Source organism: Pogoniulus pusillus, chromosome 1 (assembly GCF_015220805.1).
Source record: "Pogoniulus pusillus isolate bPogPus1 chromosome 1, bPogPus1.pri, whole genome shotgun sequence".
Lineage (NCBI taxonomy): Eukaryota > Metazoa > Chordata > Aves > Piciformes > Lybiidae > Pogoniulus > Pogoniulus pusillus.
Window position 1 is genome coordinate 11,943,504 of NC_087264.1, and position 23,048 is coordinate 11,966,551.

The window sequence follows — 23,048 nt, forward strand, 5'->3', positions numbered from 1 at the left end:
AGGAGACAAACACAACTGCACATATTCATCTTCTTTTTCCCTCACTCAAATTAGCAAGGATAGCTCAGAAAAAGACAACCAAATGCAACTCCAGATTTAACTGCTGACTGGCATCCATGCTGGTTCATACCTGAGCAGTACACTGTCATACCAAAATTCTTTGAATACTTCCATACAGTAGCATTTGATTCAGTTTTTGACCTTTGTGGTTAAAAGACTCGTGTTAAAATATCCATGGGAAACTGTGGATGTTAGAAATTTGCATGGATTCAGTAAAGAACTGGGTGAGTTCCTGGATCTTAAGGATAAATAAATACAGAGAAACAACTATCTTTCAGGAAACCTCTGAGCCACTAACAATTGCAGTCTGAACCTAATAAGGGCAAACACCATACAGGCTAATCTGTTTCTTTTAATTTTCTGTAGGTATCTGCTTCTGACCACTGCTGAAGACAAGACAGTGAGCTAGATGAACCTATGATCTCACCTAGGACAGCCACTCCTAATTTTTTTTGTCCATAACAAAGCTCAGCTACAGATCACATAGAACACCTTTCTTCTTAAAAGAGAGCAAATCTTCCCCTAAAGAGAGAAGAGATGTTGACATGTGCTGTTAGAGATGACAAGGCAAGAGAAATAGTGGCAAGGCAGGAGACTAAGTAAAGTGCCTGATAAATCTACATTTTCACAACTGGAACAACTGGGAAGGCCAAAAGCAATGCAAGTTTATAACCAAAGCCTATTTCATTGTAATCAACGCAATCCTCATTCCCAATCATCCAGAACAAACTCACATGCAAATGTATCAAAAAATCAAAAGGTTATTTTTTTTAATATTGAAAAAAATTAAATATACAAACTCATATGGAAAACCAATTCTACATTTAAAAAACCACCAAAACCTTAAAATTTGGGAATTGTAAGCACCTCAAAGGTTCTTTCATAAACAAGGATCTCTTCATTCATATCTGGCTACGGCTGAACTGGTACTTCTGAACTTCACTTTAATCAGTTGACAGCTTTCCCAAAATGGAACATGAACCCATAAGACAGACAGACAGACATACACTTAAACCAGAACCTGGTATACTGAGGCAGTGAAGATGGATGTGGCCATATCACCTAGTATGACATTTATTTTTAAAAACCAACCAAACAAACCACACTGCTCTGTACATGAAGCAAGCCTCAGATAACCAAGTTTCTAGAAGGACTGTATTAAACTGTTTACATGGAAATCACTTATGCACCAAATTGTATCTGTAATCTCAGAAAAATGGCAAGTTTCACTGAATTAAGTAAAAGCCATTATTAAAAACAAACAAAACCTCGAAGAAAGCAAATAGAATACCATACTCTGTACAAGTTCCACATTTCTGGGGTTGCAGAGAAGCAGAAGCCAACCAACCTGAGGGGGAAACTGCCACTTGCTGAACACCATCCTCAAACTTCTGCCACCGCAGCCCTGCTGCGGGAACGGCGCTGCAGTACAGGCTGCCTCTGTAGTCCAGGCACCAAATGTACTTTTCTGAGACCACCAGGCTCAGGATGCCATAACCAGGGCCAGAGTAGCCCATCCAACTTTCTGCAAACTAAAAATCGTGGAGTTAGAACAGTGCTAAGTGTCTTCAAACTTCACAAGGAAACAGCTACATAAGCACAGCAGCTCCCATACTATGATTTAATTTTTAATAAAAAGGGCTAAAATCAAAGGTTTTTAAGTGTCTTCATCAATGAATAAATTTGCCTCGTGTAGAATAAAACTGCATCAGTCAGTGTTCCCTAAAATAGTATGAACTACAAAAAAAGACTGCTAGAACAAATGTTTTAGCAACAACAGAAATCAACCCATGAATCCTCCCCACTGCCATCTACCTTCAAAAGGCAGTTTTTTTTTTAATTAAAGAACATACACTTAATGGACATGACATCTGCAAAAAGAATAATACATGAAAATGTATAGTCTGCATGTAGTCCAGGACTACAAGTCCAGGACTACATGTACAGGACTACTGTACTCTGCACGGTGCAGAGGCCACTATTGCCGAAATCTGGTTTATAGGCTGCTATTTCGACAACTTGCATGAGGTGAACCCAAGTACTGCATGCATGACCTGTAACACAAAGCTTTTCTAAACACTCCTGAGTGTAAGAACATCATAATCCCAGCCTGTTCCAGTACTCTGTGACCCTTACAGTAAAGAAGCTCCCCACTGTGTTGAAGTGGAACCTCTTGTGCTGCAACTTACATCCATTGCTCCTTGTCTTATCACAGGGAACAAGTGAGAAGTGCCTGTCCCCCACCTCCTGACTAGCCTTCAGATATTTATAAACATTTATTAAATCTCCTCTCAGTCTTCTCCAGACTAAAAAGCCCCAGGTCCCTCAGCCTCTCCTCATAAGGCATGCCCTCCAGTCCCCTAATCATCCTCACAGCCCTCTGCTGCACCCTCTCCAGCAGACCCCTGTCCCTCTTAAACTGGGGAGCCCAAAGCTGAACACAGTATTCAAGATGAGGTCTCACCGGGGCAGAGTAGAGGGGAAGGAGAACCTCCCTTGATCTGCTGGACACACTCTTCCTAATATACCCCAAGATCCCATTGGCCTTCTTGGCCACAAGGGTACATTGCTGTCCCATGGTTAACCTGTTATCCACCAGGACTCTCAGGTCCCTCTCCACAGGACTGCTCTTCAGCAGATCACCTCCCAACCTGTACTGGTGCAGTTTGTTATTCCTTCCCAGGTGCACAACTCTGCACTTGTCCTTGTTGAAATCATTTGGTTCCTCTGTGCCCAGCTCTCCAGGTCTTGCTGGAACATTTCAACATTTGAAATAGTGCTGTCTAGGGCACAAAGAAAGACTAATCCTTCGTTCAAGTAAAGGCAAAATGATCCTTAACTAGGGGCCAGTCACCTAGAATAACAAGTATCAATTCTCCACAAAGCCAGCTGAAGCTGGAAACAGCCTTGTGCACAATTTGGTCTACTGGAGACTCACACAAGGAGCGTAACTTGGTTTTACTGTTCACTCTTTAAGGGATGGGTTTATGACAGCACTTCTGTTGAGCTGGGAACAATACAGCTGGTGCAGCTTCTTTGTATTGTAAGCAGACATCCATCAGCCATTTTGAAGCTGGATGTATGACATTTCCTAAGAGCTACAGCACGTACTGCTGCATGTCTGTATGCTTGTTTACTTGAATCAAGTAATACAAAGAATTGACTTCTAGAGAAAAAAAGTTAGTAATTACACACGTTTCTTTTTAAATGCTGCAATTATATATTTTAACTGAAGTGAAAATATATACCTGATCAGATTTTAACAACACCATTTCATCTAGGCTTATCTTGGCCACATCCTGGGAACCAGAGCCAGCACCTATATCAGGCATGCTAGTCTCCGAGGATGAATATGGTAATCCGTGTCCATAAATATCCTCTTCATCACTTGAAGCAGATTTTTCAGTCTTACTTTCATGAGTGTCTGTTACCCATTCAGCAGTGCTAGTACTAGATTTAGCTTTGATTCCATGTTCAAAATTCCAACCAGAAACAGAAGTATTATCTGAATAAATATCGTTAGAGACGTCAAAGTGGAGCACAGAAGGATCAGACAGAGCACTGTGTATTAGAGAGAGCTGCTGTTGTTCTTCCCTACCAGTTTCATCAGTTTCCTTTGGTGTCAGTGGTGCCTGATCACCAAGTACACTGCCACATTTCAAAACCATTTGGTCTGTAAGGTCTGGCTCTTCAAAAGATTTTTCGATATCCTGCAGCTTCATTCTATCCAATTTTTCATCTATTTCACACAATGGAGGAAAATCCTGCTCCTCCTCTTGGCTCAGCTTTTCAAGCCAGCACTCACTGCTTGCAGAAACCACACTACCATTATGTTCACCATCGACACAGCTTGTCAAGTCTTCCGGGAGCATCAGAGGAGAAACAGAGGTCACAGCATCTATAATAGCTGAAGTACCCATGCCACTGTCACTGTTTGGAATTTTCTGTACATCAATTGTATCTCCACTTTCTTCATTCATTAGTACACTTGCAGACTCAGGAGACTGTAGAACACTGAAAGTTTCTGAACCATTATCTTCTTGCAATATTGTATGGGACTCCACACTGAACATGCTTTCCTGATCTGGAGATCCAGTACTCAAATGATCAATACTGCCACTCATTAGGCTGGAAGTCATGGAAATGGAGTCTGCATTCAATGAGTGTGGACTATCACCGGAAAGCTGACGCTCATAAATTGGTGTACCTTCCAGAGAGCTGTGGTTTTTCCTGGTCCCACTTTCTGTTCTCACAAAGGGAAGAAAATAATATTAATACAATTTTATTAAATTCATGGTGAGAAATAAAAATATTTTTATCACTGGGAAAGAACAGAGTTAAATCTAAATTTTGACACACCATTTTTTTTTAACTCCAACATGAAAGGACACATGTCAAGTCAAAAAAGTCTTAATGGTAAAAGATTCTGAAGTTGTAGCATCAATTTATTACACAATTAAAATAACCAAGTACTCACACTAGTTTAACAAACTAAAAAGCATGACTAAGAAACAGGTTGCCCAGGGAGGTTGTGGCTGCTCCCTCCCTGGAGGTGTTCAAGGCCAGTCTGGATGAGGCCTTGAGCAACCTGTTCTAGTGGGAGGTGTCTCTGCCTGTGGTAGAGGGTTGGAACTGGATGATCCTTGAGGTCTCTTCCAACCTAAACCATTCTATGTCTCTATGAAAGACACTGTCAAATATCCCAAACACGACACACAATTACAACATAGAAATGAAAGCACTCTGTGTTACTATTTTAAGCACGTTTCCAAAAGGTAAAGTTAAAAGAATTTTAAAAATAGATCTAAAAAGACTTAATAAATTTACCACTTCCAAAATAAGCTTTCAGATTAAATGTAAATGGCCCACTGCAACTAGTCAAATGCTCTCAAGAGCATGACAATGAAAACAAGGCATGTCAAATACACACTCATATATGAAACATTGAATAGCACACATTCTAATAATGAGCAGTGGGAGGGAAAGTTCTGCTAGACTTACCTTGTTTCTTCTTTTTTTTCTTTTTCACTTTGATTGGCTTTACAATCAGTTCTTGATCAAAATCTTCAGAGCTGATTGTGCTGAACCGTTGTGAAGAAAGCTGACCTTCTCTCTGAGCTTCTGAAACTTGGTCTGCACACACCATAAAGCCAGAGCCACTGTCTACAGAATTTACTGAACTGCTCCTGCTTCTTGATTCACTTACTACAGAGCAGACCCTTTTTCTTGTTTCATTGTTCAAGCCTCCCACTCTATCGAAACCTTCCTCTGGAAGTGTTGGGATTTCCAGATCATCTTTCACTAAAGAGTCACTTTTATCACCAACAACTGAAGTGGAAGTAACCATTTTTTTATCTGTTTCCACTGAAGGGCTAGGTGACACAGATGAACCTGCTGATAACGGAGTCAGTAATTTAGGACTGGTATCTGCTAAAGAATTTGACAATTTTGAATTCACATCTGAAACAGAGAAAAAGAAAAACAAAAGTATAAATACCAGGGACTCAAGTGAGCAGAAGTATAGTTCTTGGAGGGTGTATTAAAAGAAGTTTTAAGCGATGGGAAAATATAACAACTAACCACATAACACTTCAAATATATATGTATATATCATAGAATCAACCAGGTTGGAAGAGACCTCCAAGATCATCCAGTCCAACCTAGCACACACAATATAAACTTATAAAAGTAAATCTGTATGAGATCATTAATGAAATCGATCCACTTCAAACTCCTACTAGCAAACTTCTGAATTTAGGTTTATGTATGAAGAAGAACAGCACAGTTCTTCAGCTTGGAAGACCCAAGTGTATCACACACTGAAATGTCAACCTGTGTTTTCCAAACTCTTCATTCAAATACTCAGCATCTTGAATAAATAAATAAATAAATAAAAATGTACCAGATAAACAACTGTGGTAATTAGAAGAAAACAGGCTTCAAGAAATCTCTTTTCAATCAATACTTGGAAGTTAAGATTAAAATAATAAACACCCCAAGATGTTTGGGAATAAAGAACTGCTTCAATGTCTAAAGCTATCACTAATATGCAATGGTAAGGATGTTACATTCTCTAGCATTCAGTGAGACCTCACAGCATACTTAAGCATTTTGCTAACACAAAATAAAATGGAGTATTTTAAATGCACAAATAGTTCTTTGTGAGCATAATACACTGTATAGTGGTGTTTAAAATCTTTCTGATTGAGAAATCGGGCAGTGTCATCGTTAAGGATTGTATTAGTAACCCATTTTAGAGAGTTCTGGTAACACAGATGCTGAACTCAAGTTCACAAGAAAAAAGAAATTAAACTCTCAAGTTCTTTTTTGGATTCTAGTAAGCATTCTTTGGAGGTTTTGCCAGTTCTTTCGTTTTCGTTGCTGGAAGATAGAGATTTCCTCTGGAATGTGTATGGTGATCGGTGGTACAGAATCAACACATTTAAGTGTCTCCAACCCAGAAAACTGAGATTGAGGAGTCAAGAGGTAACCATGATCAGGAATTAAGATCGGTTCAGCATCATGGTTTAGAATAAAGGTCTTAAATGTACTGTACTCATATTTCTCAATGCCTCTATTCTCACTGCAGCCAAAACAGAAATTCAGGTGAGATAAATCAGACCTCCAAATACAATCTGTAGAAAGATTAAGTAAGTGTACAGAACTTGTTAGGTTTTTGCAATAACCTGAAGGGTTTTGTGTGGAATTGGGGTAGGTTGCTAGGTTTATTTTCAATATCAAAAAAAGTACAATAGGCATCATGTTCCATGAGGTACATTCTACACTTTGCTAATCTATACAAACCTATTGATGACAGTCCTTCAGGTCTACTTGAAATTCTTATAATGTCTCTATCTCCCTTTAAGAGAAAAATCTCATTGTTGGTACAGGACACAGACACAATATCACCATATCCTTCCAAGCCACCAATCAAAGCCTATAGAGTCAACAAAGAAAGAAGTAATTTGCACCAAATTAAGAGCAACATCTTGTGTAAACAGTGTGTTAACAGAAGCGTTCATTGCAATTTAATCAACATACTGAGTTACAAAATGAAGACTTTAACTTATTAAAAAGAAAGGAAATAGAAAAAAAAATAAACAAGACAGTACCCTTTAATCACAGTGTAGCAAAGTTTTTTAATAATTTTAAATTCATAGATCTATTAATTTTCTCTGTCCAAACAGGCAGCAAGAACACAAGTTAAACAATATATAACTTGGTGTCCGTAAAGAACCACAGAACAAATGTTTCATAACATTTGGGCAAAAAGATACTAGCTTCTATTGACTTTCATAAGCACTTACCTAACAGTTCATTCTGTACCAAATAAAATGTTATACTTGGGGTTTTGCAGTACACAACAGTAGTAGAACAGAGAAAATAAATAGTTCAACACATGTTTTATAAGTCTAAAATTTTTGCATTAGTTACTAAATTTTAGATTTATGTACACTGACAAATATTAACACCTGGACTGAAAGCTTTCAATATATTTCATTTCATTTTTTATACACAATATAACTTGTGAGTATATCATTGTAATGACAACGTGAAGAGGGAGAAAATAAAATCTTCTTTAAGTTTAAACATAGAATTAAATCATAAAAGTGGAATAGGTAGCCCAAAGGGAGTCTTATGGTAAAGCATGACTAAAACCAAGTAAGAAACAAAATATCCACCCACAGGATTTATCTACCTGATTCACAGTGTCTAGTAAGTAGATGCTGTATTCATTCCAGGTCAGTATCCATCCTTCTCGGAAAAAGCATGAAACAAGCCCAAGGTGTTTCTCTGGGGAGCTGTAACATCCTCTGTCAGGTGGTTCCAAACGAGGATACAGTTCAAAAGTTTTTATTCCTCCAGCAAATACATCTTTCAATATGAACGTGGCCTGAACAGCTCCGTGAACATCAGACTTCCAGAGACGGAGTCCAGGTCTGGCAGCATATAGTGTTAGGTCACTTTGTTTACATAGGCCAGGTATAAAACATGCACCAAATTTGCCAGTGCTAAAATGAAAGGAAGAATTCATTTTAGAAGTTATATACTCAACTTAGAAAGAATTTTTAAAACTAATGGCACAAATTTACAACTGAAAATTATCAAAAATAAAAAATTCTGTTATTTGATTAAAGTATTCAATCAAATGTCTGAAGTACAAATTGAGTTACAGTAAGACAAGAACAGTGCTTTCAAACAAAAAGTTTTCCCTTGGCTTTAGATGTCAGACACTACATCTACTAGGCACCTTCAAACTCTTACTAAGATTCACAGCCTTAATGATACTCTTTGCCCATCTCAGGAAGATCCTGTTATGCAGTCTTCTTTCTTCTAGAATTGGTAACAATCAAGCAAAACAGTACAATGCTAAGAAGCAAGGAAAGGACCTCAATTGTTAAAATCTTCATTTCTCATGCACAAAACCACAATTCACTATGACTCAAGAAAACCCCTTATACATAACATGATTCTCAGTATTCCTCTTACATTCACATCCCTGAAAGACACATTATAAACTCTTTCAAGAGTAAATTTACTCTACTTCCAGTCAGACATGCTGTTTCAAGACCAAGTTCTCTCTTCCTTCATATTTCTGAGATTATACAATAGAAGATTCCAAAACTCCTAGAAGTTCCTGTCCTTCAAGCCAACTTTCAATAGCTGCTGCACAACCTCTCTTTTAATTGAGTTCAGTGTATAAGATAAATTGAGACACTAACCTGCTTTTTCCATCAGGTATTACCTCATCCATGAAATGAACCCGAATACAATGCCTGCTCACACTGAGTGACAGTAAATCAAAAGGGAATGCCGAAGAAGTTTGGCAGCAATTTCAGTTTAAATCATGAGAAAACATCTTTGGTATTTTTGCATAATGAACTGCTCTGAAAATACAATTATAACATACTTGCAATCATGTACTTTAGGTAGAACTGTTGTTTTTTGTCTGAGTTCATATAGCTACCGTAACTAACATTTTGAGAGGACTGCTGCATTGTATTAATTTCTCTGCTTAGATCACCCTTTCTGTAATCCTCTCTGAAAAGCTAGAATTAATAGATGTGCCTGCATCAAGATTTTATGAGGGTTACTTTTTTCTGGGCTGTGTTCCAACTTGCTTGACAGATTTCTCTTCTGTGTAAAAAAGTAGAGTCCGTTGCAAAGTTGAGACAAGCAGCACTTTCTGGTTGTAATCCAACTGGACGATTGAAGATGGCTCTTCCAATACAAGGCTGGAGTTGCAAATACCCTTTTAAAGATACATGCAATTAACAGAAGTAAAACTTTCTGAAAACACAAAGTAATAACTAACACCTGAAAGAATTAGTAAGCCCAAGAAAGACAAAACAAGCTAACAAATGCTTTTGAACTATTATTGCACAAAGTTCACTTAATGCCTTTATGCAGACAAGAGGGGACTTTGATTATGTGTATCACAGCGGCAGACCATGGAATTCGATTTCTCTTGGAACATAAGCTAACACATTTCACTTCAAATCAATAGAAACTCCAGGACATTTTCTTCCTTCTTTTCCACTACCGGGTCACACAGTGCTCAAACAGTTGTTACATTTGTCAGATCACACGTCAGACAGTCATAGGTAAATTGGGATGGCTGTTGTTTAAATTTTTCTCTCATGTAGAAACTCAAGTTAATACGTAGTTTGTTGATGTCCCAGGTTTGTATTTAACAGCACATTAGAAAAAATCCATTTACTGGGAACAGGCTAGTCACCCAGGAGAACCTAAATATTACTTTCATTCTACACTCCAGACTGAGGTGCTGAACAATTATGAAAAAAAGTACTTAATATATGGAATTAGCATCATCACATTTTTCAAAAGTGCCCTTTTCAAACACAGGGGAAAGTACTGTCTGAAAGCTGAAGGAAGATATGATACTTATTCCATGGAGAAACATGACATAATGAGAAGGATTCACCACTTTTAATATATGTACCATTTCGGATTAAAAAAAAAAGACAGCTGTAAAGGACATCCAATGGCTGTCCTGTTGGGTATGTGCACACTTGGCCAGGTGTACATGCACCCATAAAGCAGTCCAATGAAATAAATGATTCTAAGCAATTAGTGAACTGCTAAATATTTAAATGCATGAGCATTCTTTCAGAAAATTGCTAACAGGAATTAAGGTCTCTATTAAAAGCTCACCTGGTCTAGGTCTAGGGCAGAGAAGACAATCTTCCCTTTGTCATCTCCAGAGAATAATTTCATTCCATTGGGACTCCAAGCTAAAGCTGTAATACTACTTTTGTGGATTCCAGCAACGTCAAACCGCCGAAGCTATGGAACAACATCAAAGCAATACAAGAACGAGGGGAAGAGAATATGGAAACACCAATCAGTGACTCCAACTGATAAGCTAGAGATCAAGTACAAATGTGCAGGCAATTCTATTTTTTATTCAGCACAAAACACCCCTAAACAATCAAAAAACTCCACCACCAAATTGCTCAACCAGCTACTTACAAATGAGAATTTCTCAAAAGCATTTTTGATTAAATGTATCTTCTGTCATGAAAAGCATGCTTTACAATTATTGCTTTTACGAGGCAAAATTCTCTGGTTTTCACTATTGTAAAGAATCACAGTAACTCTCTACTAGGATTCACCACACTAAACCTTGTGGAAGTTCAGCCAAATGCAAAGATTTACCTGTTTGTTTCTTCCAGGTAATGAAGATACAAGCTGAAAAACTGCAACTCGACCTGAGGCTGTACCAACAGCAACCAGATCATCAAAACAACTCAACAGCTTTACAAAAGTAATAGATTCACACTTCCCCTGTTAAAACAAACCATACATAAAACTTGCTAAGTTAATGGGCAACAAACAGCAGCTCAATACTGAGCAACTCAGCTTTGTTACAAGAGACAACAGCAACAATACTTACCTCAAAATTATATTTTTTCATCTGGTTCAAATTCCTGCAGTAGAGATATAGCATTCCAATGCTGCTCCCCACAGCAATGTAGTCTCCATTAGTATCAAGTGCTGTGAGATACACTACAATAGAGCGAAAGCCTTTTTGGATCTTTGTAGGAATGGCATTAAGAAGATAATATAAGGGACAGAATTCCTTAAATATAACTGGTGAAGCCACAGATGCCATAGCAAGCACTGGCATCAGCAATTTTAAGGCTGAAATAAACACATCTGCTTGACAACATAAGGAAATCTGAAAAACAAAAGCAAAAGATGTTTCATTAACCTCACTGGAGAGAGTAAATGGTTAACAGAAAACCAAGCAGAGATGTAGAAATTCTTAGATTTTATTTTGTATAAAGAAAAGGCAAGTTAAACTCCTCTACTGAATGCAAGTCATTTTAGAAGAATCCTTTGAAGAATAAGTTCATTTCTTAGTTTCAGCCAATATCTAAGGATGTATGGTAAGCACCAAATATGGGATAACCCCTTTTTCTTTCAGCTGTACAGGAAATTGAGTTCAAGAGCAGCATTTCTTCTCATATAGCAAGTGAAAGAACTGTAAGTGCTATGACAAATCCATGCAGTCTGTTTCTTAATTTGTCTGCAAACTCTACCCTCAATCCTCACAGTGCTGAGAGCATGGGATATTCACCATTTAGGACAGTGCTGTAAGACCAAAGTGCCCAAGAGCCTTTCTGCTCAATTTCTTAATGCCCTGCGTGCCAAGAAAAATATGATTTAGAAAGAATTCGGTTAGAGTTACTGCTATATAAATAAATTACATCCAAGAAATATAAATAGTGTGGAAAGAAAAGGGCAACGGATAAATTAAAGAAATCCCAGTTTGACAGACACAGGAAAACACCCATGTAGCAAATTAATTTAGAAAGAAAAGGGGCAAACAAGGAAAAGGTACCATATGCTCACATTTGCTTTTAAGGTTAAGCACATTATTTTATACTGATGAATGACTCTGTAAATACATTTAAGGGAGATTATGAAGATGATTAAGGGGCTGGAGCATGTGCCCTATGGGGAGAGGCTGAGTGACCTGGGGCTTTTTGGTCCGGTGAAGAGAAGACTTAGAGGACATCTAATAAATGTTTACAAATATATGAGGGCTGGGTGTCAAGAGGGAGGGGACAGGCTCTTCTCAGCTGCACCCTGTGATAGGGCAACAGCACAGGAAGACGTGCCTCCATATGAGGAAGAACTTCTTTACTGTAAGGATCATGGAGCACTGGAACAGGCTCCCCAGAGAGGTTGTGGAGTCTCCTTCTCTGGAAATTTTCAAGATCTGTATGAACACATTCCTGTGTGACCTGCACTAGATTATGGTTCTTCTCTGGCAGGGAGATTCGACTCCATGATCTCCAGAGATCCCTTCCAACTCCTAAGAACCTGTGAATTCTGATATCTTTCTAAGAATAACAGAAATAAAGATTCTGTTTGCCCTCTTTAAGGAAAAAAATAATTAAAAAATCAGAGCTCACTACAGTAATAATGCACTGGAACCTTCAGAAAAAGCTACTATGACCATGAGGTACATTAAAATATTTTTATAATTTAAATAAACCCAGTATTTTTTTGCATCATAGGATGACACTCTTGACAAGAACATTTTGCAGCAGCAGGAATTTTCTTCATGGACAACTGTGGAACACTGCAAAGACATCTTAAGTTCTTGAATTTCACTTTGTCATGAACAAGTCTGATTAATGGTGGTTTAAACTGGTAAGATTTTCCTAAGCTTCAGATGAGTTCTAACTTTCTCAGAGAAATGAAAAACAGAAATATACAAATTGAAGTTAAAAACACTCCCAAATGCTCAAAATTATTCTGCAAAATATTCCTGCTGCAATTTGTGTGATACATTTTATTGTGCCTAGTTTTAATTTCTCTAAGGATGGAAAATTATATTTGTTTGGCAGCTTCACACATTGCTTGTGGTGTATATCAACTAAATCAGGAAAAATACAGTTGCTCCAGCTTAATATCCCCATTACTGTGAAAAGCTCTCAGTTTTTCAAACTATTTCAGTTATTGTGCAAGAAGATTCAGCATATGGACTCTGGGCCCTGCAACACACACTGTCAACATATGATGCCACCAAATCCAAAAGGGATTACTTGCATGACATTACCCATTCAAGCTCATGTTAGACAAGACTGCAGGAATAATATTGGTTACTGCATCCATATTTTAACTGTGCTAGAAAAACTGTTATAAATAAGCTAGCAGCAATTATTAGATGTTCTTAATTGTGAGAAATTGTACTGCCTGCTAGAGCTTAGAAATTAATTTCACTCTCCTCTAGTGTTTACTACCAGTCACGACACCTTTGTCATAAACTATCACAAGAATTAGCTCATTAATGCGTTCAAACTACTTTGAATGAAGAGTTCTTTTCAGAGTTATTTTCTGCATTAATAGATCACTTCAGTGCATTACCACTCTACAATATTTTCAAATGCCACCTATTTCCTACCCTGCATTTTAGTCTCTGGACTTTTCCTTCAGTATTCACTACATTCTATCTATAGACAACTAAAGTAAAAAAGAGAATCCACTGCTGAATTCTCACTTGCTCTTCTAAACATGCAGTTTGCCAGAGTTCTTATTTTCCTTCCTTTCTTTCTTTCTTTCTAATAAAACAAAATCCAGTCTTTGTCCTGAGTCTTGTATGTACAAATCTTCCTCTAATCTCAATTTCTACCACTCTCCAGCAACTGCCTCATGAATTTCACATATTTTAAGTTCCCTTTGTCACTCCTACAACTCACATCTGTCATCATCCAAAGCTGTTCTTGGAGCTGGAGCCATCTCACACTCCCCAGTGGACAAAGGGCTTTGCAAGTCCTCAAAATTCATTCCTTCTCTTTAGTTGCCATTACTTATCCTTTCAGCTCAAATAAACTGTTGTATTCATTAAACAATGGAATCACAGAAATTTGTATTATCCAGAAAAAGACTATTACTCTTTCATTTATAACAACCCTATCTGCAACCTGATACATGCTTTGCAAGTTTGCACTTAATCTGAGAAGAGTAAAAAAAAGGGGAAACTGGATGGTGTGGCTTCCACACCCACTCACTCTGTTAGGGCTCTCACTCTTCATAAAATTTATATACAATCTTATTTCAATATTCTCTGATGACAAAGTTGAAAAAAAAAAAAAAAAAAAGTTTTATTCTCCATAACCTGTCTGACCTGTCCCGTAACAAAATGTGCTAACAAACTGTCCCGTAACAAAATGCACTAACAAACTATAATCATAGAATCAGTCAGGGCTGGAAGGGGCCACAAGGATCATCTAGTTCCAACCCCCCTGCTGTGGGCAGGGACACCCTACCCTAGATCAGGCTGCCCACAGCCTCATCCAGCCTGCCCTTAAACACTTCCAGGCATAGGGCCTCAACCACCTCCTGGGTAACCCATTCCAGCCTCTCACTACTCTCATGCTGAACAACTTCCTCCTCACCTCCAGCCTGAACCTACCCACCTCCAGCTTTGCTCCATCCCCCCTAGTCCTGTCACTCCTTGTTATCCCAAAAGGCCACAAGAATGTCACCTCATAGCCTCCTCTTCTCCAGACCGAACGGTCCCAACTCTCTCAGCCTGTCCTCATAGCAGAGGTGCTGCAGCCCTCTGATCATCCCCGTGGCCCCTCTCTGGACACGCTCCAGCACCTCCACATCCTTCTTGTAATGGGGGTTCCAGAACTGGATGCAGTACTCCAGGCGGGGTCTCCCCAGAGTAGAGTAGAGGGGGAGAATCACCTCCCTCAACCTGCTGGCCACACACCTCCTGATGCAGCCCAGGATCTGGCTGGCCCTCCAGGCTGCAAGTGCATACTGCTGGCTCATGTTGAGCTTCTCATCCATCAATTTTAATGAATTATTTGTTATCTGTTTTTCCTACTTCACTAATTAAAGGCAAATAGTAGATATATTTTCTCAGTCAGACACTGGAATTGGATGCTCATGTTCATTCTGCATCAGTCACAGTTACTCTGAAGTACGTAATGGTCATAAAGGGAAAATCAGCTTGTGTTAAGCAGCTATTCTGCAGCAGAGACAAAATAAAGAAAAATACTTTACATCACACATCAATAATGGAAGCATCTCTTCCCAACTCAAAAGTTCCTAAAGCTGCATTCAAGGCCATGTTTTGAAAAGCAATCTTCTAATTTTTTTATCTGCTATCCAGAACAGCAATAAGGCTCAATGCTACCTAACAGAGACAACTAAATCCAGAGATAATCCCACGGTTAAATAGATAGGCAGTAGTTAAAGGTTCAGCGCCAGGGTATGCTACAGATTGACTGTTAAAGCTGTCACTACATTTCTTTGAGCCCAAGTATTTTGTCTGTACATGAGGGACAACACCTCTGGGTTGTTGTTGTTGTTGGGGCTTACTATATGGCATAAAAACTTAAATTTAAGCTCTTCAGAGTATGGACAAACATAGAATCATAGAATCAGCCAGGTTGGAAGAGACCTCCAAGATCATCCAGGCCAACCTATCCCTCAGCCCTACCCAGTCAACCAGACCATGGCACTAAGTGCCTCAGCCAGGCTTTTCTTAAACACCTCCAGGGACGGTGCCTCCACCACTTCCCTGGGCAGCCCATTCCAATGCCAATCACTCTCTCTGGCAAGAACTTCCTCCTAACATCCAGCCTATATCTTCCCCTGGCACAACTTGAGACTGTGTCCCCTTGTTCTATTGCTGGTTGCCTGGCAGAAGAGACCAACCCCCACCTGGCTACAACCTCCCTTCAGGTAGTTGTAGACATCAATGAGGTCTGCCCTGAGCCTCCTCTTCTCTAGGCTAAACACCCCCAGCTCCCTCAGCCTCTCCTCATAGGGTTTGTGTTCCAGGCCCCTCACCAGCTTTGTTGCCCTTCTCTGGACATGTTCCAGCACCTCAACATCTCTCTTGAATTGAGGGGCCCAGAACTGGACACAGTACTTCAAGGTGCATATATATGACCACAAGTACATATATATGACCACAGGTAAACACAAGAGTCTCTAATCTCACCTACCAACTAAAAGGAAACGAGATGATTCTCATGTTTTTAACCTAAGGAGCAGGCTACTCAACTGACATTTCCAGAGCCTATCACAGCAAACAGCTGCCAGAGAGAAGAATACAAATCCACAGCCCACTGAAACAAGCAGCTTCACTGTCATGGGTCTCACCTGCAGGCAGAGGACCAGCCAGCACACAGGTAGCTATTCCCTGATTAACAGCCTGTCACTCTACACGACTTACGGAAGGCTGCATTTTTAGCTCTAAAGAGTCAACAACCCCAAAAACAAGTGACTGAGACGGGGGCAGCTGGAGTCTCTGTGCATGCCGGTATGCCAAGCAACATAGCTGAAACCGGGTTTTACTGACTCTGGCAACCCTGGGATATCCAGTTTCTCTACGAAGCCTTTATTCCTTAAGTGTGTTTCTAAATCCTGGAAAACGTTTCAAACCCTCCCTTCTTAACACCCTGCTTTCTAGCCGATGAGGTCTGCAGCTCCTGACAGGAGAACACAGCCGCGGGCTCCCGGCCGGGCAGCCAGAAAACGCCGCCCTATTTTCCCGCTGGCTTTACCTCAGCTTATGACGGATTTATCACTTGGACTCAGAGCCCCAGCCGGATCGGCGGGGGTGGCTGAAGCCGCTCCGCGGGCGCGTAACGGCCTCCTGGCCGCGCGCCCTTCCCCGGCGCCACAGAGCAGCCTCCAGGAGAGAGGCTGGAGACGACACCCGGCCCGTTCCCTCTCGCCGCTCCGCGCTCATCCGCGCAGCCCGGCCGCAACAGGCGGCCGCGGCAGGCCCCGCTTGCGGCGACCGAGAAGAGGAGCGAGAGCCAGGACAGCCTCCCAGGCGACTCTCACCTGTCTCCGCGAAGATGCTGCTTCACTCACCTCCTCAGAAGCGCGGGCCGGCTGTAGCTGCCGGCGAGGAGCGGTGAAGATAGACAGAACAGCGTCGCCAAGGCCCCGAGGCAGAGGCAGCGGCAGCGTCCCCGGGTGCCTGCGCCGCTCGACGGGGCCGGGCTTGGGCGGGGCCGGACGTGAGCGCACTTCCGCGGGGCGGTGGCGACAGCGCCATGGCGGGTGAGTGAGGGCTGCTTGTGCCCCTCGCCCGGCTGGGCCCTGGGGCCCGGCAGCGCCCCCTTGGTAGGATCGAGGGGAGGTCGGGGATCGGGACGGGGCCTGGGGCAGCGGGGAGCAGTCGGAGTGCGAGTCCTGACTCTTGCTCAATAAAATGAATAGGGTGCCTGTGTCTGTCGTGCCATTTCAGCTTGTCATTTTCACGTATGGATAAGAACGGTGCCCAGCACCTCGGTTCTGCCCGCAGGAGAAGCGAGAGGCACTCTCGTCTCCCCATGTGTGTGGGCTTCACGGTCGTGAGCACTTCTCACGGGTGTCTGCGCCTAAGAGTTAAAAGCGACCAATGCTGGGGCAGAGTGTTGGGTTCCTTAGCTTCGGGGCCGGTGTGTAGCCCATTGCCTTCTAGGGCAGGATCTGACGCGTGAAGCTGGGGCTGCAGGTGCTGGGCAGAAACGGCTGCTCGAAGCCCTTCCCCTGGAGTGATGCTTATCTGTGAAAGGAGCAACCTGTAGCGGGTTCTGGTTGCTGTGTGGTCCTCCAGGAACGCATTGTGAAATAGGCCTTGATGCTCGGTGTTGAAGACCTAGCATCTTCAGCAGGACTTAGCTTTCTCACGGGCAGCTCAGGCTCACGTGTAGGTGTCAGTTCAGATATTCATGACATGAGTGCTGCATGCATACAGTAGCTGCTGCTGTGATTTCTTACACGCTGCTTTTGTATTTGACAGTTGTACCTTAGTAGAAAACTGCTGTATTGCTCAGTAGTGCAAAGCCTCTGCTGTGCACGTTAGAATATTACACCTAAGAACATGCTTGCATTTTTTTAATAGCATGATTTTCTTGTAAGTAGTAATAAGGGTGGCAGAGGAGGAATTGGATTTCATGTCTGGAGGCAGATTCATTCTGCTTTAATCAATGTTCATTTCAAGGAAGAAAATCGTTCACACAGCTGCTGATTTGTTTCTGTGTGCTTTAAATGGCTCTAATTTCTTTACTTTCCCATACAGCAAAAAGTCCTGATTTGTTTCTGTGTGCTTTAAATGGCTCGAATTTCTTTACTTTCCCACACAGCAAAAAGTCCTGCTCATGGTACTCCAAGAAGACCTGTTTTATCTGTCAGTGCAAGAAAAATAAAAGATAATGCAGCAGACTGGCATAATTTGATGATGAAATGGGAAAGACTGAATGACAATGGATTTACTACCGCAAACAAAATAGTTAACCTGAAAATCAGTGAGCAGTAAGTATGCAAACACATAAAAGTAAAAGCAGGATAAAGGTTGCCTTTATTGAGAAATTAGTCTGTTTTCTCTGCTAAAAATTCCATTGAGAAGATGGGGGAAAGAAAAGCCAGAGTGGACAAGCTAGTTCTTAGATCAAACTCAGTAATTGCATTTCTTGGTTATTTACATACAACTATTTACATTCAAATAATAAATGTCTCATAAATTTGTCTTGTAAAGTAATGGTATTTGCAAGAAATTAAAAATGTATATTTTACACAGTTAAGCTTAATGTATATTTAAAATACTTATGTATGAATTTGAATCCAGTCCTATACATCTCAGCCCACATGAGTTCCTTTACTCTCTTGTGTATTTACACTATGACAAGTATTACCAAGTTTCACTCATGTCAAAAGTTCATCAGGTTTTAAGTCAGTGATTTATATAGACAAAATGTTCTAACAGTGATGATTTGAAGAACAAACCAAATCACTTGGATAGAGCAATTGTCTTCATGTTGGAAAGGAAATCCTATAAATAACAAGAAGTTGAGAAGAAACTTCTCCGGAACCTTGACAGCTGGACAGGGTTTGTCTGACAGGATTTTGACAGGTACAAGCTCCAGAATGTTTGCTGTAACGGTGTCAGATGTTGCTTTCACTCTACAGCAACTCTCTTTTCACTAAGTTGGCTGCTTCTGTGGGAAAGTCAGCAAGACAGGTTAGGTGCCTGCGCGTTAACTGCTCTAACTTGAATTGGGCATGAAGATGAGCTTGTGGTGAGGCATAAGATTGTCAGCTGGAGCAGCTGAAGTCTGAGCACACCTTGTCTGTGAGAGAATAATCTCCAACAGAAGGAAAATGGTGTTAATACCTGCAACTGTTTTGTTTTTATTTTCAATCTTGTGATCAACAGTAGAGTCATTCTAAACTCATCTAAAGATTATGGTGCCAATCCAAATTGCTCACACGACTAGCTATGTCTCAATATTTTTATGTAGTAGTTCTCATAAACAGCTTGTGAGAGAGATTTTGCAGGATCAGACCACGTGGCTTTTAAGTCTATACAGCTCCAGTAAATCTATGTTTACTCTGCCTTATGTTCCTATTTTAGATTTCAGGACAACAAACTGGAGATAACATGTGATAACAGTGCCACAGAAATTGATAAGCCAGCTCCAAAATACCATGAAGAACTGGACAATTGCTGTGCAGAATTACTTGAGACCTTAAAGCATATGGTAATGCTAAGTTTTCAATCTTAGACCATATAAATCAATTCCAAGTTTGTTCAAATATGACACAAGGAAACATCTTCAAATATTTGTTGTGCTTGATTTCATTCGTACATCTTTGGCTTCAAGCCTAAGTGACTGTAAATCTAGCGTGCACCATTTATTTGTTTGATTGGCAAATTTGAAAGCTGATTTACATCTGCCTTCTGCTTAGAATTCTACTCCTCCCTTTGCAAGGTGACCTGAAAACGAGTCATACAAAAATGCATTTTAAAACTGCAGCTGTTTTCCATTTTCACATGTTTTTCAAACAAAACTGTTCAATCAGCCTAGATAAATTGTCAGTAGTATTTTGAGCAGCTTTCTCAGCTGCCACTGATCTTGTGAAGTCAAATTTAAGTTGTGACATAGTAATGTAAGAAAACATATTTATAGCACTTGTGCCACCCTCGTTCATAAATGGTCTGTTTTTTTTTCCCCAGTACCAAATTATGGTAGGAAAAAGAGGTGAAAAAATGAAAGAAGGCATGGAGGAAACAAAAGAATTATGCAAAATAAGTGTCAGTAGGGCTTACCTGCAGTGCTCAGAATTTGAGAATATCACATACTAAATGTTTATATAAATTCCAGCTGTGATTCCTGTGTGGAGTTACTAATAGTGTGTTAGAAATGTTAAGACTAACTGGTGTTCAGAAACAGTACGCTTTTAAACAACATCTAAGATTATGGTAGCCTAATCCTCTTGAGATGTTCACTGGCATTACATATTTATCAATTTTCAGACAAAAATACAACTAAAAATGGAAAAGCTCACTTCAACTACTAAAGCAATTTGTGACTTGGAAGCATTCCACAATGGAGCTGGGAATTGCACAGCACCCTTCTTTCATACATGGCCCACATCATACTTCTGTAAGTAAAATATGTATTGCCTTAGCTAATCACAATGTGCCATTGATGTCATCTCATTTAGGACTTAAACCTTTTTATCTAGATGCCTTGCCTTAGAGAGAAAGAATCTGTCTCCTTTATAATTGACTAAACAATAAACACATGAATGCTCCACTGGGATTAGGGTTACTGCTGATGACTGCTTGTATGAATTGCCAAGTGTTGTCTGACATGCAACAATTACAGCATAAAGCTGAGCTTGTCAGCATCTTACAGTGACCAACCTGCAACAGCCACATCCTTTGTAGGGAGACACACATTTGCAACTTGGTAGTGTTAAGCCACAGACCTAAGTTATTTGACTTGTTACTTGACACTGAAATTAAATCCTTGAAAGTAAAGAACAAGCCATACCTCATTTAATTGTCAGGCACACAAAAGAAAAAACCCTCTGATCTCAGTATCAGCCAAGACAAGTGAAGAAATATTCAGTTGCTGTCTACTGTTAGCATCCACTGATGACAAAAGGTCTCACCTTCCAACTGGTGTTACTGCTGTTTTAAAACTGTTTGAATTCAGGAGAAGCCTAAGTACATACAAACCAACTGCTCCTTTCACAAAGTGAAAGTCATACCTTTGAGAAGCCCTGCTTCTTAATTCACTACAAGTTAGCAGGAATGTTATGTATTAGTTTCTGGCAGCTTAAAACAGTATGAATGACAAAGACAACTGCTGTCAAAACTCCTTGTGACTAATTCATTTAATGATTCTCTCTATTCCATGAAAGACTAGATCCTCCTACAGGTAGTAATAGTTCAGGCTAAGTTAGAAACACTAGATCAGTTGCTTTAGAAGGATAATTTATGTGGCTATTTTTTAGAAAGTCAAACAATTAAACATTATTACATATGTGTCAACTCTCTTACCAGGATTACTAACATAACTAGCAATAATATTAGCTTTTACATTATACACTTCACTTTTGGTTGTTTTGTTACATTATTTTTCACTATTGATATGACTCATTGTTGACAATTCATTACTGAAGTAATTAGATAAACAGATTAGATAAAATCAACAGTGACTCTAAAACATGAAGCTCATGTTTCAAAATAGCATTACCAAATTTTAAAATGAAGATTCAATTCTTTGCAAGAATAGCTATAGTTGCTAATTTTACAGTGAGTCCTGAGAATCAATACCACTGCTGTTCTAGGATTAAAATAGGATTCGTGTCAAAATCACAAGTCTGTAAAATAGATGCAAAAGCTGAGTAAATTGTTTAGTGTTTTATATTTTAGCACACAAACATTATTAATGCTGTAAAACCCAAGATGTCTAAATGTGGGGAATAACTTGTGTAAGGTAGGAGTTTTTAATGGTCAACACATTACAAATATAATTTAACTTTCAGAGAATTGTTAAAGTAGTCTGGACAATTGTTGTTTGTTTTCAATCCATTTCAGATGAGGTTTCTCTGAAGCTCTCTGAAATGTACAGGAAGGAACTACAACTCAAACAAACAATTGTACAAGAAATTGCTCATTCTGCTGACCAGGATCTGATGATGGTCTTTTTGTCGTCATGGTTGTACCAGCCTTACATTGAGAACAGCAGCAAACTACTACTTGAAACCATGCTTCTGGAAACAGGTCATAGACCGTGCTAGAATTTCAGATGTTCAGTGGCTTGCTTCTAATGATGCACATGTGAAACTGAAACGTCAAATAGCAAAGCTTACCATGTAAGTTGAATTTTTGTAAAACTTATTAAAAATAGTTTTTTCTACTTGTGTCTACTCTTCTATCTCAGCTGATACTCCTTTTTCTTCATGGGACAGTCTGGTTTTGGTTGCTTTATCCATTTTAAATGCAAACAGGCTAGAGGAGGACAAGTGCCCTATAGGTGGAAAAATTGGATTCAATGCACAAGACACCTACAGCAAAGACTGTAAGTACTTTCTAAGTCCCCACAGTCCAAAATGCCTACGTTGTCTGTTTCACCATAGAAATTCAGTAGTTGATGTTTCATGAAGGTTTTTTTTTTGCACGACTTAACAGGACTAGTGCTTTTGTAGTTGCTTTAGCCTTAAAAGAAAGGTAAGCACAGACAGCAGGATCCACATAGTTTGGTTTGTGGCTTTGGAATGCTCTCACAGATGTTAGTGTAAACTGTTTGGTTTTCATGATAGTGTGGTTAGGTACATCACCCTTGAAGAGTGATCCAAGCGTGAACTAGCACACTGGGAAGTTTTAGTACAACTCATCACTCCACAGGGACTAAGTGAAAAAGTTGTCTCTTAATTCATTGTAGCTTTTGTCTTTTAAAGATGCTTCATGGAGGCACTTCATGAAAAAAAAGACCTACTTTCATCATGACCTTATCCTGTGTTCTTTGCTCACTATGGCTCAGGGAGTTTTTCCCTGGGTTAGTTTGTTGTGTCCAGTGGGCTTGATTTAAAAGTCTGCCCCCTCAGTGGTTTTGGCTAGTTGCAAGATGAGAACCAGTGGCTCCAATTCTTTGTTATGATCCTTTTGTAGAAACGAGAGTACAGAGTGTGTTCAGGGG

General features: G+C 39.9%; 2 protein-coding genes across 6 annotated transcripts in view; one reads left to right on the forward strand and one right to left on the reverse strand.

Annotated features, from left to right (window-relative positions):
• TECPR2 (tectonin beta-propeller repeat containing 2) overlaps window positions 1–17,027 on the reverse strand; it is a 43,676-nt gene extending 26,649 nt beyond the window's left edge. For 2 of the 3 annotated variants that reach the window (XM_064169699.1, XM_064169784.1), the window contains exons 1-10: window positions 16,942–17,025; window positions 10,979–11,263; window positions 10,741–10,869; window positions 10,237–10,368; window positions 9,156–9,313; window positions 7,760–8,072; window positions 6,865–6,997; window positions 5,062–5,520; window positions 3,309–4,303; window positions 1,409–1,592 (exon numbers count right to left, since the gene is read on the reverse strand). In XM_064169699.1, coding sequence (XP_064025769.1) covers window positions 1,409–1,592; window positions 3,309–4,303; window positions 5,062–5,520; window positions 6,865–6,997; window positions 7,760–8,072; window positions 9,156–9,313; window positions 10,237–10,368; window positions 10,741–10,869; window positions 10,979–11,212 — 2,737 coding nt within the window. In that variant the 5' untranslated portion in view covers window positions 11,213–11,263; window positions 16,942–17,025. Of the gene's footprint in view, window positions 1–1,408; window positions 1,593–3,308; window positions 4,304–5,061; window positions 5,521–6,864; window positions 6,998–7,759; window positions 8,073–9,155; window positions 9,314–10,236; window positions 10,369–10,740; window positions 10,870–10,978; window positions 11,264–16,911 lie in introns of all 3 variants that reach the window. The other variant, XM_064169866.1, reaches the window with a different exon arrangement.
• Window positions 17,028–17,052: 25 nt separating this feature from the next.
• CINP (cyclin dependent kinase 2 interacting protein) lies at window positions 17,053–22,268 on the forward strand. Of its 3 annotated transcripts, none has more exons than XM_064170173.1 (5): window positions 17,053–17,133; window positions 18,201–18,369; window positions 19,469–19,595; window positions 20,372–20,501; window positions 21,947–22,268. In XM_064170173.1, the coding sequence occupies exons 1-5, from the start codon at window positions 17,127–17,129 to the stop codon at window positions 22,147–22,149; spliced, it is 636 nt and encodes a 211-aa protein (XP_064026243.1). In that variant the 5' UTR covers window positions 17,053–17,126; the 3' UTR covers window positions 22,150–22,268. The 3 variants fall into 3 exon arrangements, with proteins under 3 accessions (XP_064026243.1, XP_064026316.1, XP_064026393.1); XM_064170246.1 differs by having other exon boundaries at window positions 17,129–17,196; XM_064170323.1 differs by lacking the exon at window positions 17,053–17,133 and adding an exon at window positions 17,746–17,764.
• The last annotated feature ends 780 nt before the right edge of the window (window positions 22,269–23,048 follow it).

Bases quoted from the DNA above. Each gene is read 5' to 3' on its own strand.
- CINP (XM_064170173.1), top strand. The intron at 18,370-19,468 runs GTAAGTATGCAA...TTCCTATTTTAG, and splicing joins AACCTGAAAATCAGTGAGCA to ATTTCAGGACAACAAACTGG. The intron at 20,502-21,946 runs GTAAGTAAAATA...AATCCATTTCAG, and splicing joins ATGGCCCACATCATACTTCT to ATGAGGTTTCTCTGAAGCTC.